Consider the following 14,986-nt stretch of genomic DNA (forward strand, 5'->3'; position numbering starts at 1 on the left):
GCTGTCTGCTCCTCTGTTCCACTGTCGTCCCTGGAGTGTTGTGCCCTACTCCAGGGATCAAAGCAAAGTTCCAGCTTTCCATGTTGAGTCCCTGGCAAGCCCAGAGGACTCCAGAAGAGTGTGGTGGTTGTTGGTGGCTCTCCAGGCCTGGAATGCTGTCACAATGGCTGGTATGTGCCAGAAGCAGCCACAATTAGAGGACTCAGTGAGCAGGTCCAGCTCTTCCACAGTTGCCCTATGCCCTCCCCCCATCCCCAACTCCCGGGCTGCCCATTGGTTGCCAGAGGCGCTGGAGCCCTGCCCTGCCTTGCTCAGTTCCACCCTCTACCCCTCAGTGGCTGCAGACTTTCCACGGTCGGAGGCTATGCCTACTGTCAAGGGGTGATTATGCCCGTGAGTCCACCATGGCACACAGGTGCTACCCACGGTCCCTCTGCTTAGCCAGATGGCTTTGTTGCTGGGCAGCAGTAACCAGGGCCAGTCTAGTCAGCTAGATAAAGGAAAAGGCACACTCTGTGAAAATTGTACACAGCTGCTTGACTGGGTAGAACTTTCTGGAGTGTGACAAATCTAGAACCAGATAATATGCAGCCTCTTCACTGGGGGTGCAAGGGGATGAAGAGGCAAATGCATAAGAACTGAGCCCGCTATGTTTAGAAAATAAGCAGAATCAGTTTTGTAAGGGAACACAATGACAGGCTCCTATACTAGGATGGAGGACAGCATAGCTTGGAGAATGTGGGCACCTCTGGGCAGGCTGACTGTCATCTGCTCCACACACACCCGCCCTCAGGAGCTCCATTCCATGGTATTCTGGCTGTGGGCAGACCTGGCCACTCCTTAGTTTCAGGGCTCAGCCCCAAATGACTCTCAGGGTTCGAGACCCCCAGGAAAAGACCACAGACTCAGTCCAGATTATAATTAGTTAAATTTATTGATACTGCTAGCAGGACAGCAGTCTCTGAGCCAGCTAGAGATTGCTGGGTGAAGGGGGTGAGGGGAGGATTCTTAAGGCAAAACGCACAAGATGACCTTGAGTATCTGCACACGCAAGCCAGGAGCCGTTCTGCTCTGCCAAGATTAGGTAGCCAAGGAGAACTCAAATAGTCCTCGCATGTCTGCATAAGCAGGTCAAGAAGCCAAAGAGCAGTTAGTCATATCATGACGCGTAGATGTCACGGCTGTGCACTTTTGGGTGGAGGTCACTGTGTCAGGGTTACTGGGAACTTATCTTCAGGGACTGGAGTCAGAGACAGTTGGCTGGTGTGTACCAAGATGGATGCCTAGCATAAAAAGGAGTTTTTTAGCCACCACATTCCCCACTGGCTCCTTTAGAAAGAGTTGGGGAACTGAAATTTAGGGCTCCTGGTATCTCTAGTGTTTGACATGTAAAGCAGCCAGACAAAATAAACACCACAGTAAAATCTGGTAATCCTGAAGTCAGCCATCAGATCTCAGCCCCCATCTTGAGTAACCCTTGTTGGTTTGGTTTCTCTGTGTAACCCTGGCTGTCTTGGAACTCTGTAGACCCATCTGCCTCTGCCTCCTGAGTGCTGGGATTAAAGTGAGTTCCCTTTTTGCAACTCTGATTTTAACAGGTCTTTGCAATATCAGAGGATCCTGGAGGCCAGCATCACACAACTTTGGTGTGCTAATAGGCATCATAGGTAGCCATTTGTCCCTTTTGCCAGAGAAGGGAAGTGAGTCCTTTCAGTAGAGGGGAACTAGTTCCTTTTGGATCTAATGTTCCAGCCTTCTGTTAATGAAAGGAATGGTGTACTCTTTACTGTGACTGCTTTTCAGCTAAAATTGGGAGGAAGGCTGGGAAGCTGGTCAAAGGCTGAGGGGGGAGGGTACATCTGGTTTGCTGCCCAGGTTCTGCTGGACCATGTGGAGATACCAAAGTGCAGGTAGTTTTGGAGCAGTCTGGAATGCTTAAGCTGGTAGGAAATTTTGTTAGAAACATCTGCTTTACATCAGATTTCAGTAAGTCCAGGGCTCTTAGTAACTTCGGAGCAGTTTGCAGTCTGTGGTTGACTGGAAATCTGCTGGGACAGATGCAGACTTCAGGTGGGGAAGCTTAAGTGGTTGACGGACGGGAGTACTTATCTGAAGTGTATTTGACAGGCTGATCTAAGGTGAGACTCTGAAGCGCACATGAATTTTTTAAGTTTACAAAAAGATGAAAGTTTTAGGTATATTAGCATCACCATCGTTTGTATTCCATTGAGATCTCCATTGTAGAAAAAGCAGGGCTGTCTGTGAGCAGCTGGAGCAGACCTTTGAGCTATAGCATGAGCCCTCCCTCTGTTCGGAGGGCTGGATGTGTGGTCAGCACAATGAGAAACTCTAAGTCTAAACTCAGAAAGCAACAAAGGACACTTTAAAAACTGAGCTTGTGACGATGATCATAGTAGCAGTGCTTTTCCAGAGCTATGTTAATGTTCTTCAGAACGCCACTGGTTACTGCTAAAACACTGGACTTCTGAAGTCTTAGTGCAACAATAGCATAGCATGAAAGGAATCTGAAACTTTAATAATTTTTATATACTTTACTTTTTGGACTTTACAACTTGCATTTACACACTTTAAATCACTTCCTCAGACCTTGCGGCTTGAGCTTACTCGCCTTAAATGACTTTCTTAGAGCCCCCCACAGTTCATCTGAGCTTTCGGATCCTCAGACCTTACGGTTTGCGTTTCTATACCCTACATCATTTCCCTGGACCTTCGTAACTTTTACAAACTCCAAATACTTTTTCCATCCAGTTATTTACCATGAGACATAGGTAGCTAATTACTGAGAGCACTCATTGAAAAGCAAGTTTTGCTGGGTGGTAGGGCCACACCTGCACAGGCAGATGGATCTCTGAGTTTGAGGCTAGCTTGGTCTACAGAGTGAGCTCCAGGGCAGCCAGGGCTACACAGAGAGCCCTGTCTTTAAAAAAGAAAGAAAGAAAAAAGCAAGTTTTAAAAATAAAGGAATAGTAAAACTTACATTGAAACCCGTTGTGAGAGTTTATCTCTTTTAGTGTGAAGTTTGCCATTTTTCAGGAGATTTAGTAGCTCTAGAAAAAGCAAGGCCTGATTTTTACATATCAAATGGGCTGGCTAGGCAAGTACAGCTGTGTGTGTGTGGCAGGGTGGTCTGAGTGTTTGATGGAGGAAGGTCATTGGTTAATAATCTGCTTGGCCTGATAGGTCAGAACATAGGTTGGTGGAGTAAACAGAACAGGACGCTGGGTAGAAGGAAGTGAGGTCAGACGCCATGCCGCTCCTTTACAGGGCAGGCACAATGAAGCTCTGACCCAGGATGGACGTAGGCTAGAATCTTCCTGGTAAGCGCACCTCATGGTGCTACACACATTAATAGAAATAGGCCAAGCAGTGTTTATATCAATACAATTTGTGTGTTGTTATTTCAGGGCATAAGCTAGCCAGGGGGCCAGGAGCCGGGCAGCAGGAAAGCAGGCCCGCAGCTCCCTTCAACAAGTGGTTGCTGTTGTTGAACTGACAAAGTCAGACATCATCAGAGATCTGATAAGGCTAAATCTGAGCAAGAAGTGTAATTCAAATGACCTCTCTATCAGTTAAAATGACAGTTACTCACACCTGGGTGGTTACCCTAGGCTCCTCCACGATGATCTGGATGGTTTCATTAAGGGCAGAGGTCGGGGTGGTGTCAGACTTTGCTGCCACACCGGGTAGTGTTGTGTAATATTATTTTAACTGGGCAAAGATGGGTTATGTTTGTTTATGTGGCAGAGTATTACTTTAACTGATAAAGATGTGTTACTTTTGTTTATGCTGCATTTGTTTGATTATGTAAAGATGTGTTGAATTTGCTTCACCTTGCCTGCCTAAGGCACCTGATTGGCCTAATAAAGAGCTGAGCAGCCAATAGCGAGGCAGAGAGAGTATAAGTGGGGCTGGCAGCCAGAGAAAATAAATAGGAGGAGAACTCTAGGCTCTAGAAGAAGAAGAGAAGAAGAAAGGAGATGCCCGGGGTCAGCCAGACACAGAGAAAGCAAGAAAGTAAGAAAAGGTAGAAAGCCCCAAGACAAAAGGTAGATAAAGAGAAACAGGTTAATTTAAGTTAAAATAGATAGCCAGAAACATGCCTATGCTAGGCTGAGCATTTAGAAATAATAAGTCTTTGTGTCGTGATTTGAGAGCTGGCTGGTGCTGGTACAGGGTAGCATCAGCTTTAAACTGCCAGGCTCAGATGACTGAGAGACATTCCTGTGGATGAGGAACTTGAGAGACTGGCCTCCCTTGGCAAGGCAAAGTGGGGTAGTCAATTCTCCAGCGTCCTGTTTGTGCATGGTTCAAACAGGATCCTGGAGGCGCGGCAAGGCATGGAACAATTATTTGTGCAGTGGTCGGTGTCCCCATAATCCAGAGGCCTCAGTGCCCCACCACAGTCTTTGGAGGAGACCTTAGGGCTGTTTCTAGGAGCTGGCATTTTTGTCTGGTATGGGAAGTTTTTCTTTATTAAACATCTTAAATGCTATGTTTAACAGATCTCTGAGGGGTTTGAGGCCATCATCTGGTCTATTTGGTTACCTGATTTTAAACAAACTTATTTTTTAGTTACTTTAGGCCTAACCTTGACACAGAAGGTTAAAAAGCTGTCTCTGTAAGTGAATTATACTTTAATTAGCATGACTACAAGCATAGTTCTGGGTACATTAAAGAATTTGGTCATTTAGAGGGTGGCTGACCATTAACCTGCATTCTTAATTATCTTCAGAAGTTTACAAGTTAGCAGTTTTTACAAGATTAGGATTTTATAGTTTTATCCTTGCTTAGTTTTATCCTTAAAGATTTAATTGAGGGGCTGGAGAGATAGCTCAGTGGTTAAGAGCATTGACTGCCCTTCTGGAAGCCCTGGGTTCAATTCCCAGCACCCACATGGGAGCTCACAATTGTCTCTAACTCCAGTTGCAGCGGATTGGACACCATCACACACACATGCAGCAAAACACCAATGCACACAAAATAAAAACAAGCAGGATTTAATTGAAAATCCTTTAGAATCAAAATAAAACTTTAAACCATAAATACAGTCCACAGAGAGATTGGGAGACTTACTTTTCTTTTTTTATCTTTATATCACAGTTTTTTATATGACTCTATTTACTCAAATAGCTAATGCTTAATGAAGTTAGCAAAGACTAGAAGGCTAGACAAATACCTCTAAGTTTCTGTTAAGCTGCGTAGACTTTTATATATTAGAAATTTGAAAATCTTAATCATTAAGTAATTTTTTGCCTGGAATTTTACATTCCCTGCCCAAAAGTCTTTACAGATCCTGAGGGAAAGTTTGCATTATATCAAGAACTCTGACTTTCCATGACCTTGAATGGGGGAACGTTTCCTTGGTAACAAGAACCAAGAAAAGGAGAAGTCAGAGCTAGGCATCTGTAATTACATATAGTCATCCTAATTTTTATATAAATCTTTTATTAAAAATTTAAATAAAAATGTAAATGAGGAACCACAGTAGCAAATAAGTATACCATTTATTGTAAGAAGTTTCTCCTTAAGGGGTGTTAGGCAGTGTCTGGACCTCTGCCTGGTGTGTTCCACAGCATTCCCCCTGCTGCAGAGCTGGGCCCCATCCTTATTCCTAGTTTTTAGCCCATACACCCTGGCTTTCCCAGAAAACCTTGGGGCTTCATGCAACTCAGGGCCTACTGTATAAATTAGGAGGGAGGAGCGACTGGATGCTCAGATGAAGGCCCAGTGACGTCGTTTATCTCTTCCTTTTTGAGGAATAGTAATGGTTTTCAGGACAGGATTTCTCTGTGTAGCCCTGACTGTCCTGGAACTGGTTCTGGAGACCAGGTTGGCCTCAAACTCAGAGTTCTGCTTGCCTCTGCCTCCCGAATGCTGGGATTAAAGTCATCTCTGCACACCTTTAATACTAACGTTCAACATGCCCAGCTCTGATGATTTGAAGCAGGCGTATCTGGAGTTACCAGTGAGAGATTGTAGACAGGGCGTGATTTTACTATATAATCAGTTTGTGTGTGTGTGTGTGTGTGTGCAGATGGAAGCAGACAACCTAAACAGCTTCAGAAGTATCTTTTTATAAAGTCATCAGGTTGCAGAACTTAAGTATCTGTAATCTAGAGGCTGTTACACAGGAAAACTGTAAAAACAAGACTTCTGTGGGAACTCAGAAAACGTTGACATCAGCTTGCTTTTGTTTTTTACAGATTTGATTTTGTTTTTCAAGACAGGGTTTCTCTGTGTAACAGCCCTAGCTGTCCTGGAATTAGCTCTGTAGACCAGGCTAACCTTGAACTCACAAAGACCAGCCTGCCTCTGCCTCCCAAGTGCTGGGATTTAAAGGTGTGTGCCACCACCGCTTGGCTTGTTTTTTACAGATTTTAATTATAATCTGCATTGGGTCTGTAGTCTTTTCCTGGGGGGAGGGTGTCCCAAACTCCATAACATTTGGGGGCTCATTCAGGATTCCTGGAAGACCCCAGACTCAGGGCCAGGTGAGGCCTGGGAAAGCCTGAGACCAAGCCTGTCACAAATTAGAGTCACTAGTTGAGGACAGACCCTAGATGGGGGCAAGTACATTGTGGACTTGGAGGTCTAGGGGAACCCCAGACTGTGACCACTGAGGATTTGTAAAAATTGCCAGCCAACACATATTTGAAACGCAGACCCATTAGTGAGTTGTTCCGTTCTGGAAGTCCTGACATCTGGGGAGACATAGGGGAGATCAGATGTGATCATGGACCCAGTCTCCAGGGACAGAATGGGAGATGCCCTCCTGTCCCCCTGGTTCTAGCACATGAGTGAAGATGGCCACCACATGTCTGTGTTTCTCTGGTCTCCACTTGGACGTTCTGACTTTTTTAATGTTGTTTGGTGGATCTGTGTTTTCTGGCATGTGTTGGAGTTTTGTTGCAGACATGGGAAACCAAACCACACAGATTCTCCCTCCCCACAGATTCTCACTTCTGGAGCTTGGTTTCCCTGATCCCTTCAGGGGCTTGCGCTGTCTCTCGCTTGGCTTCTGTTGTCTCTAACCTTGGCTAACCACTTGCCTTTCCTCATCTCGCCCCAGGAGCTGCCTGCCCTTTCTGTCCTCGCCTGCTCGTAGTAGTCTGCTACTTCAGTCCCACAGGTACAACAGGTTTATTTATTGAAACTGCTAGCAGGACAGCAATCTCTGAGCTAGACTAGAGACTGCTGGGTGAAGGGGGTGAGGGGAGGATTCTTAAGGCAAAACCCACAAAAAGACCTTGAGTATCTGCACAAGCCAGCCAGGAGCCGTTCTGCTCTGCCAAGATTAGGTAGCCAAGGAGAACTCAAATAGTCCTTGCATGTCTGCATAAGCAGGTCACAGAAGCCAAAGAGCAGTTAGTCATATCATGACGCGTAGATGTCACGGCTGTGCACTTTTGGGTGGAGGTCACTGTGTCAGGGTTACTGGGAACTTATCTTTAGGGACTGGAGTCAGAGACAAATGGCTGGTGGGTATCAAGATGGATGCCTAGCACAAAACAGTTTCTTTAGCCACCATACTTGGACACAGGACATGTCCTGCCATGTACCGGTAAAGCATCCCCATCAAGAGGAGCAGGTTCACCCACATATTTATTGGGATGTGCACTACTCATGGTAGTGCACCCTCTGGTGCTGGATGAGCTGGGAGCTCTGGCCAAAAGCCTTGCCACAGGTGCCACAGGCAAAGGGCTTCTCACCCGTGTGAGTCCGTAGGTGCCGGAAGAAGTGTGACCGACCTCGGAAGGCCTTGCCGCAATCTTCGCACTTGTAGGGCTTCTCGCCGGTGTGAATGCGCTGGTGTTCGATGAGCACGGAGCTCCAGATGAAGGCCTTGCCGCACTGGCTGCAGACATATGGCTTCTCCCCGGTGTGCAGCCGCTGGTGCCGCACCAGGTTGGAGCTCTGGCTGAAGGCATGGCCACACTCACCGCACTTGTAGGGCTTCTCGCCGTTGTGGATGCGCAGGTGCTGTGTGAAGTGTGAGCTGTGGCTGAAGGCCTGGCCGCACTGGCTGCACTCATAGGGCTTCTCCCCGGTGTGGATGCGGTGGTGCTGCATGAAGCCCCACCAGCTCCCGAAGCGCTTGCTGCATTCGCGGCAGGCGTAAGGCTTCTCCCCGGTGTGGATGCGCTGGTGCTTCAGCAGCAGAGAGTTGTACTTGAAGCTCTTGCCACAGGCCTCGCAGCGGTGTGGCTTGGTGCCCCGTGGGCCGGCCGGCCGGCAGCTGCGCCCCAAACTACTGCCCAGCTCAGCAGCCTTCTTGGTGCTGTCCTCGGTCCCTTGGGCTCCCTGTGGCACGAGCACCATGTGCCAAGTGTCCCTTTTCTGAGAGCAGGGCAGGGTCCCTGGAGGCAGGCCTGCTGACTGCTCCACGGTACATTCCTCGCCAAAGCTGTCCCCACACTTAGACATGCTGGGGAGGCTCTTCAAGAGGCCCCTCAGAGCCCTTCCATCTGAGGCCAGGCCATCTCCAGGACTGTGGGCACTGAGAGAGGCTGGAGTCTTCTTAGGCTCCCACTCAGAGTCTGAAAGGAGAAATGGCAGATGGCTCCCAGCCTCACCCCTACTGTGGCATTCTAAGAGCTGAGGCCAGGGAAAGCCTGAATGGGGACTATTCAGAGGAGGGAGAGGCTGGTTGGTGAGAGTGTGCCTAAGGTGAGGGATGGGGGTGGGCCAGAAGACTTATAAAGCCGGTTTCAGGTGCAGCTGGGCCCCTTCAGCTGGAGGCCCTGAGCCTGGGCAGGAGCCTCTCCGGTGGTTCACTACACCTGTGATGCCTCTCTTAGCTGGGAGAAGGAAGTACAGGTTGCTACTAAGGGTTAGCAAGGACCTGGAACTTACAGAGCTCTGACAAGTAGTCCTTCAGGCTGAAATGCTGACCCCACAAACCTCAGGTGATGGCAGTGTCTGAGGCCGCTCTGCCAAAGGGATGGAGTCTGGATGATCCTAGGATTCACTTTTCCTATGGAACTGACCATGGCCTCAGTATCACAGACACAGCCAAAGCCCTGTCCACCCAGCCTCTGTGGGCAGACAAAACTGGGAGCGAGGCTTAAGCAGAGTCCCAGCAGGATGGCCCTGACCCTCAGCAGGTCCAGGGAAGTGATGAGGGTTACATCCAGTTGGGGTCTCCCAAGGCTGCCTAGGGTGGGACAGGGGCTGCTCACTCACCAAGCCAGGTGTCTCTGCTGACCTCCACTTCCTCTATGTCTTGAAGGTCCAGGTCTGCTGCCTCGGGACTGGAACAGGGGGATCCTGGAGGCAGGGGACCAAGGCTCATGCCCCACTCTCCAGAGGGTGGCGTTCCTGACCCTTCCCTCTTTCCTGTACCCCAGAGTAGGACTCCAAGGCTCTAGGGCCAAGACCCTGACACATAGGACACCCCTCACCTACCCAGCATCTTCCTGTGCCCTAAAAGAGAAGATCAGCCCAATGTAGTGCTAATGCCCTGGCTTCCCCATTGAGGGAGCCCTCCGGAGGCCTGGCTTTGGAACTCATCCTCCCTCAGTTCTGTAGGTGAGCACAAGTGGTCCAGACGGCTCCTGTGCTCATCCCATGCTGGCTGGTGTCCTGGCCGACTCTGGTCTGGCTTCCTGCCCACCCTCAGTGCTCACTGCACTTGGTCCTGAAGCTGCCCCAAGGACCCATCTTCTCCCTTCTCAGCACCAGCCAGCAGTGGCTCCTGGTCTGTGTCTGCAAGTTCAGAGCAGTCCTAGGACTGTTTGTCCCCTACAGCCAAGCCAGGCCTCCTGCTTGGAGAAGGTTAGCCAGGGTGGTTTGGAGCCTTTGCTGTAGGTCCCTGGCACAGGGACCCATATGTATTGTTTGCTTATGTTTTTCCTGTGTTCCTCACCTCACACTACTCCCAAAGGAAAGGACCCTGAAATGACTGTGTGCGAAGGTGACTCTGCAGACTGCTGGGACCTAGATGTCCTGGATGGGCCTCTTTGGGTGCCCAAGGTTCCTAAGAGTCCTGAGAACTGCAGGCAGGTTTCAGAACATTAGATCTTCTCTGGTAAAGAATCTGGAATGAGCCTGGAGTGGTCTAACACATGGTAATCCCAGAGACTCAGGAGGCTGAGGTAGGGAGACCTCAAGTTTAAGGCTCGCCTGGGCAACACTGTGAGATCTCTGCCTCAATGAAAACAAAAGACACCAAACAGAAAATGGAATCCATGGGCCTCCAAGCACTGAAGCAGCAGCAGAACAGGAGCTCGGGCTCAGTTCTACCTGCACTTGCTGGCAGCTAGGAAGCAGGCAGAGAGCCCACCTATCCCTGCATATCTGGGCAAGGGATGACTGCCATTCCCTCATCTGCCTCTGACCCTCAGGGCCTTCCCAAGCTCCACTAGGACTTGGTATAAAAAAAAAATCTCTTCCACCAACTATACCTTACCCAGAATCCACGTTTGCCCCTTTGGGTCCCTGTTGTTCACAGGCCCACCAGGAACAGCACAGTACTGTAAGGCCCTGTCCAAGAATTGTCCTTGTGACAAGCAGAAGAGTCCTGGAGCCAGGCAGCAAACAGGACAGGGCTTGGGGCTCCTATCTGGTCTTGGGTTGACCACTGTGGGTCCTGAGGGAAGTGAGATCTCTGTCCTTATCTGTGAGTGCCCATCCATAAGCTGCGGTTGGTCTCTGGCATCACCTAAGAGCCTGGCCCAGAACACAGCTGCCTGCCCTCCATAAACTTCAGCTTCACTGGATCAGCCACCACAATTCTAGACCTGCAGGAAGAGCTGGTCCCACATGGGCTCTTATCTTCACTGGCCCTACCTCATGGGAGCAGTGCGGCTTCCTATGAGCCTCAGGGATGAAGCCTCTGGACGATATGACCCCAAGACCTGAGGTGTGCTCAGTGGTATGACAGGGTCAGGACCCCTTCTTACTTTGGCTTTACCAGTTGACTGATGAGGCCACCCCATTGGCATGAAGCAAGGGCCGCAGCTCTGTCCCTGCAAGTCCTGAGGCAAACTCATCCAAACTGGCCAGACAAGAGTCCTGTCTCTCTTCCTGACCTGGAACATGATGTCAGAGGGAAATCTTCTCTTCCTAGCACAGGGCCCATGCTGAGGCCACTGTTCCTTCTATACTGAGGAAGAAACATCCAGTGGGCTGTTCCCAGGGAGTTAGAACATGGTCACAAACACTGCTGCAGACCATCACTCCCTTAGGGCTTTTCCCAGAGGCCCCAGCACTGAAAGAGCTACCCAAGTGGGCCCTCTCTTCCTTGGTTGGGCAAGACCCAGGTCAGCCCAGTCTCATGGGGGTAGAGGTAGGGCAGAGGGGCATAGAAGTCTGGGGCAAATACCGTGAGGATGCACATGGTGCTGGTCTCCAGGTGTCCCTGGTGATGACAGACTGCTGGGTGACAAGACAGGAGTGGACTCCTCAACATCCTCTAAGGTTGCCATCTTCCTGAGACCTGCTCAAGGAGTATGCACCTGGGACCTAAGGAAAATCAAAGCCAAGGTAGACGAGAGGATGGAGGCTGTGGGTGGAGAAGAACATCACGTCTGCTTTCTGAGCAGCCCTACGTGATTCTTAGCTTCTCTACTTAGCACAAGAAGGTTACCAAGAAAAGGCAGGTGAACTCCTGGGGAGCTGCAGGGCCCAGTACAAGGGGCCTGCTTGCTTATTCGGTGAGAAACCCTCATTGGTCCTAGAAGCATCATCAGCAAGTCAGAGTGGCCTAGAAGCTCTTCTCAATAAAGTATCCTAAATGTTCTTCCCAACATCGCCTGCAGAGAAAAGCTTGCTTATTCTTCCAGAGAGTGTTCCTGCACCACAGTTGGGGCTTTGAGATTATGAGGCATGAGAACTCTATATCTTTTTTATTTTTAAACTCTAATTTTTAAAGGAGCGACTCATGAAAATAGGAAGGGATACATTCCCAGAGGGAAAACTTTTCCTCAGATCCTAAAGACCCTGAGGTTGTAATTCCCAAGCCCAGATTTCCCACAGCACCATCCACAGGTGTGTGTGTGTGTGTGTGTGTTAAAGGCATATTGGCTGAATGCTTGCTTAGCATGCGTGACGCCTTGAGCCTATCATGATTAGTCCCCAGCACCACAAAAACTGTGTGTGGTGGAGCACGCCTCTAACTCCCGCAGTTTGGGAGGTAAAGGCAGCAGTTTGAGGGCATCCTTGGTTACACAGCAAGTTCAAGGCCAGCCTGAGCTACAGGACTCGAGAAAATTTAAAAAGGGAAGATTTTTTTCCTTAACTTGGTTTGCCATAAACGAATGAAGCCCAAAGAGAGAGGCCGGGTGTTCTTCCACAGTAACACGGGCAGAAAGGATGACAGGGAACACAATATGGGGCGAGGAGCAGCAGCACCCGCATGGAGAAGGCGGAGGCGCTGGGTGCCGGCGCGGGGCGGACGCTGTGGCACCATCCTGCCGGGTTCCCCAGGTTGAAACCACGCAAGGTCAGGGGTCGGAGCTGACCGGAATCTTGGCAGAGGAAGCAAGCGGAGAACCGCGCGGATCGTACGGGTCCGGGATGGACCCACTGGGAGGGGCGATCACTCACCTTGAGAGCGGGAGGAGACCGCCCGCGCGTTGGCCGGAAGTGCTCCGCCTCCAGGAGTCCCCGCCCCCAATTCCGGGACGCTCTGGACCCGGGAGGACCTCGCCTTGGTGGTCTCTGGGGGGCTCAAATCCTTTATTCTGTGTAGCTTCTCCTCGGATGGTTTCTGCTCTGTGGCCCAATAAAGACCCGTCTGGAGAATCTTTTCAAACCAGCCGAAAAGCCCGGCAGAGACCCTCGTCTCCGCGCGAGAAAGAAGCGTCAGAGCCCGTGCGTTGGGCTGCGGAGGATTTCGTATCTGTACTGGAATTGGCCCCAACCAGGACCTCACACGTTGTTTGAGACTGCAGCTGACCTTACACACAGCCTTGCAGACTTTGTCAGGGGTGCGTCCTCGCATGTGGTTGTAAGAATTCTCGCTGCGATTTCGTAACCAGCAGCAGCATCAGGACCGAGGAACCTGCTGTCCCTTGTGACTGAGCTATTGCCAGTTATGGAGTTCGAGATCACGAGGGAAAAGACCTCCAGACTTAATTCAAATTATAATTAAGCATTTTTTCCCCCCGAGACAGGGTTTCTCTGTATAACAGAGTCCTAGCTGCCCTGGAACTCGCTTCGTAGACCAGGCTGACCTCGAATTCACAGAGATCCATCTGCCTGCCTCTGCCTCCCAAGCGCTGAGATTAAAGGCATGTACCACCACAACCGGCTCCAAGCAAAACATTTTAATGCTGCTAGCAGGGCCTCAGTGTCTAACCTAAATCAGAGACGTGCTGCCCAGAAGCGGGCACAGTAAGAAGGGATTTAAAAGAGAAAAACCACAAGAGCTAAGTCTTGTTCTGCCAGGATTTGATTAGATGGTCAGAGTGACTTCAAAATAGTCCTTGAATGTCTGTATAAGCACATTACAGAAGCCAAACCAGCAGTTAGTCATACCATAGCAGGCCGATGGGGGAAGGGGTGTCAAGGAGTCAGGGTTGTCAGACAAACAGCTATTAGGTTGGATGCCTATCACAAAATGGAGTTTCTTTATCCATCACACCAGGCACTTGTGATCCCTGAGGTTAAAGTGCGAGGGTCTCCACTCCCAGAGAGATTCCCCGGAGAGATATTAATCTCACAGCCTTCACACTCAGATGGTTGATGCAGAACCTCCAGGCTTGGTGCTTGGATTTACAGCCTTAAATTGCAAAGTAGTAGGAAAGGCCCCAGCTGGGTTTGTTAGGTTAGAAAAATGGGACACACTCCCTTTGTCCACTCAGCAGAACGCTACCCAGCTGGATTTGATCCCAGCTGGGCCCCTCGGATGTGTTTGGGAGTGCAGCGCGGGTTCCATCTCACCCAGCCGTCACATGAACTCCCTAAGCTTCCCCAGGCAGGAGGGCTAGTTAACTCCAGAATCCCTTACATGAGGTTCTGGGAACCCTTCCTGTACACACGACTGGTCAGTGTGTAACAGGCCTCCAGACCTTAGCACAACTGAGTCCGTGATGGAAGTACCATTTCAGAACACAAACTTAAGTACATAGACACTACCCACCTGCCAAAACAAAAGCAAAGATCTAATCCACCAAAGGCCATGCTTCTGGGAAAGTCTCTATTTAAATGCACTAACTTTGCTTTTTGGCTTCTGTAGTTCGGCCTCTGGCTTCTTGTTAACTGAAGTGTGTCAACCCAGAACACGGCTTTTGTGCTTAAAAGCCCATCCCGAGAAAGACACAGGCTACCCTGGAATCCTGAACCCCCAGTGTAGTCATCAGGTTATTGGCTTAAACCATCTTCAAGCAGTCTTCCCGGGTGGATACACCACCACATTTCCGGAGGTCCTACAGAGATTCCCAGGGACCAGGCCTAGAAACATTGGGGGTCTCAGATCCCCTCAGAGCCGAAAAGAGTGCAGTGACCAAGGAGCTCCTACAGGATGGGAAACCTGAGATGTCCCAGGTCCCCAGGACTCCCTTTGATCAGTCCCTGCCTAAGGCTGTCACTGGTCTGTCACCTCTGGGGTAAAACTGGTTAAGAAGCTTCTGTTTGGACATATAGGAAAGGTCGGATGTGGCTGTACCCAGGATCCATGTGAGACATCACTGGATTCCTCCTGGCTGTTCAAGCGTATGAATGTGTGGTGGCTACCCCTGGTTGTCTTTACTGTGTGTCTGTGTGTGTTTGTCTGCCTTTCCATTGTTTCTGACAGTTCTGTTTCCCCACGTTGACCAGTGGCTTTGTCTGTTGTAAGACACACACACACACACACACACACACACACACACACACACACCTTAAGAACTGTGCCTCTTGTCGGGGACCCAATCCTTTTGGTTCTGCCAGGTTGCCCAGAGAAACCAAAACCAAAACCAAAACAAAACAAACAAAACAAGAAAACAAACAAAAACCAAACCCTCCGTCTGTCCCACTTCCAGAG

General features: G+C 49.7%; 1 protein-coding gene across 1 annotated transcript; it reads right to left on the minus strand.

Moving 5' to 3' along the window:
* Positions 1 to 4,065: 4,065 nt before the first annotated feature.
* Positions 4,066 to 12,930, minus strand: LOC121461390 (zinc finger protein GLI4-like). The gene is made up of 4 exons (XM_041672469.1): positions 12,568 to 12,930; positions 11,345 to 11,484; positions 9,205 to 9,288; positions 4,066 to 8,558 (listed from the first exon to the last, which is right to left on the minus strand). The coding sequence occupies exons 2-4, from the start codon at positions 11,445 to 11,447 to the stop codon at positions 7,639 to 7,641; spliced, it is 1,107 nt and encodes a 368-aa protein (XP_041528403.1). The 5' UTR covers positions 11,448 to 11,484; positions 12,568 to 12,930; the 3' UTR covers positions 4,066 to 7,638.
* Between the last annotated feature and the right edge of the window lie 2,056 nt (positions 12,931 to 14,986).

Source organism: Microtus oregoni, unplaced genomic scaffold (assembly GCF_018167655.1).
Source record: "Microtus oregoni isolate MIOR12 unplaced genomic scaffold, Mior012 000022F_ref0000154, whole genome shotgun sequence".
In the NCBI taxonomy this organism is placed as follows: domain Eukaryota; kingdom Metazoa; phylum Chordata; class Mammalia; order Rodentia; family Cricetidae; genus Microtus; species Microtus oregoni.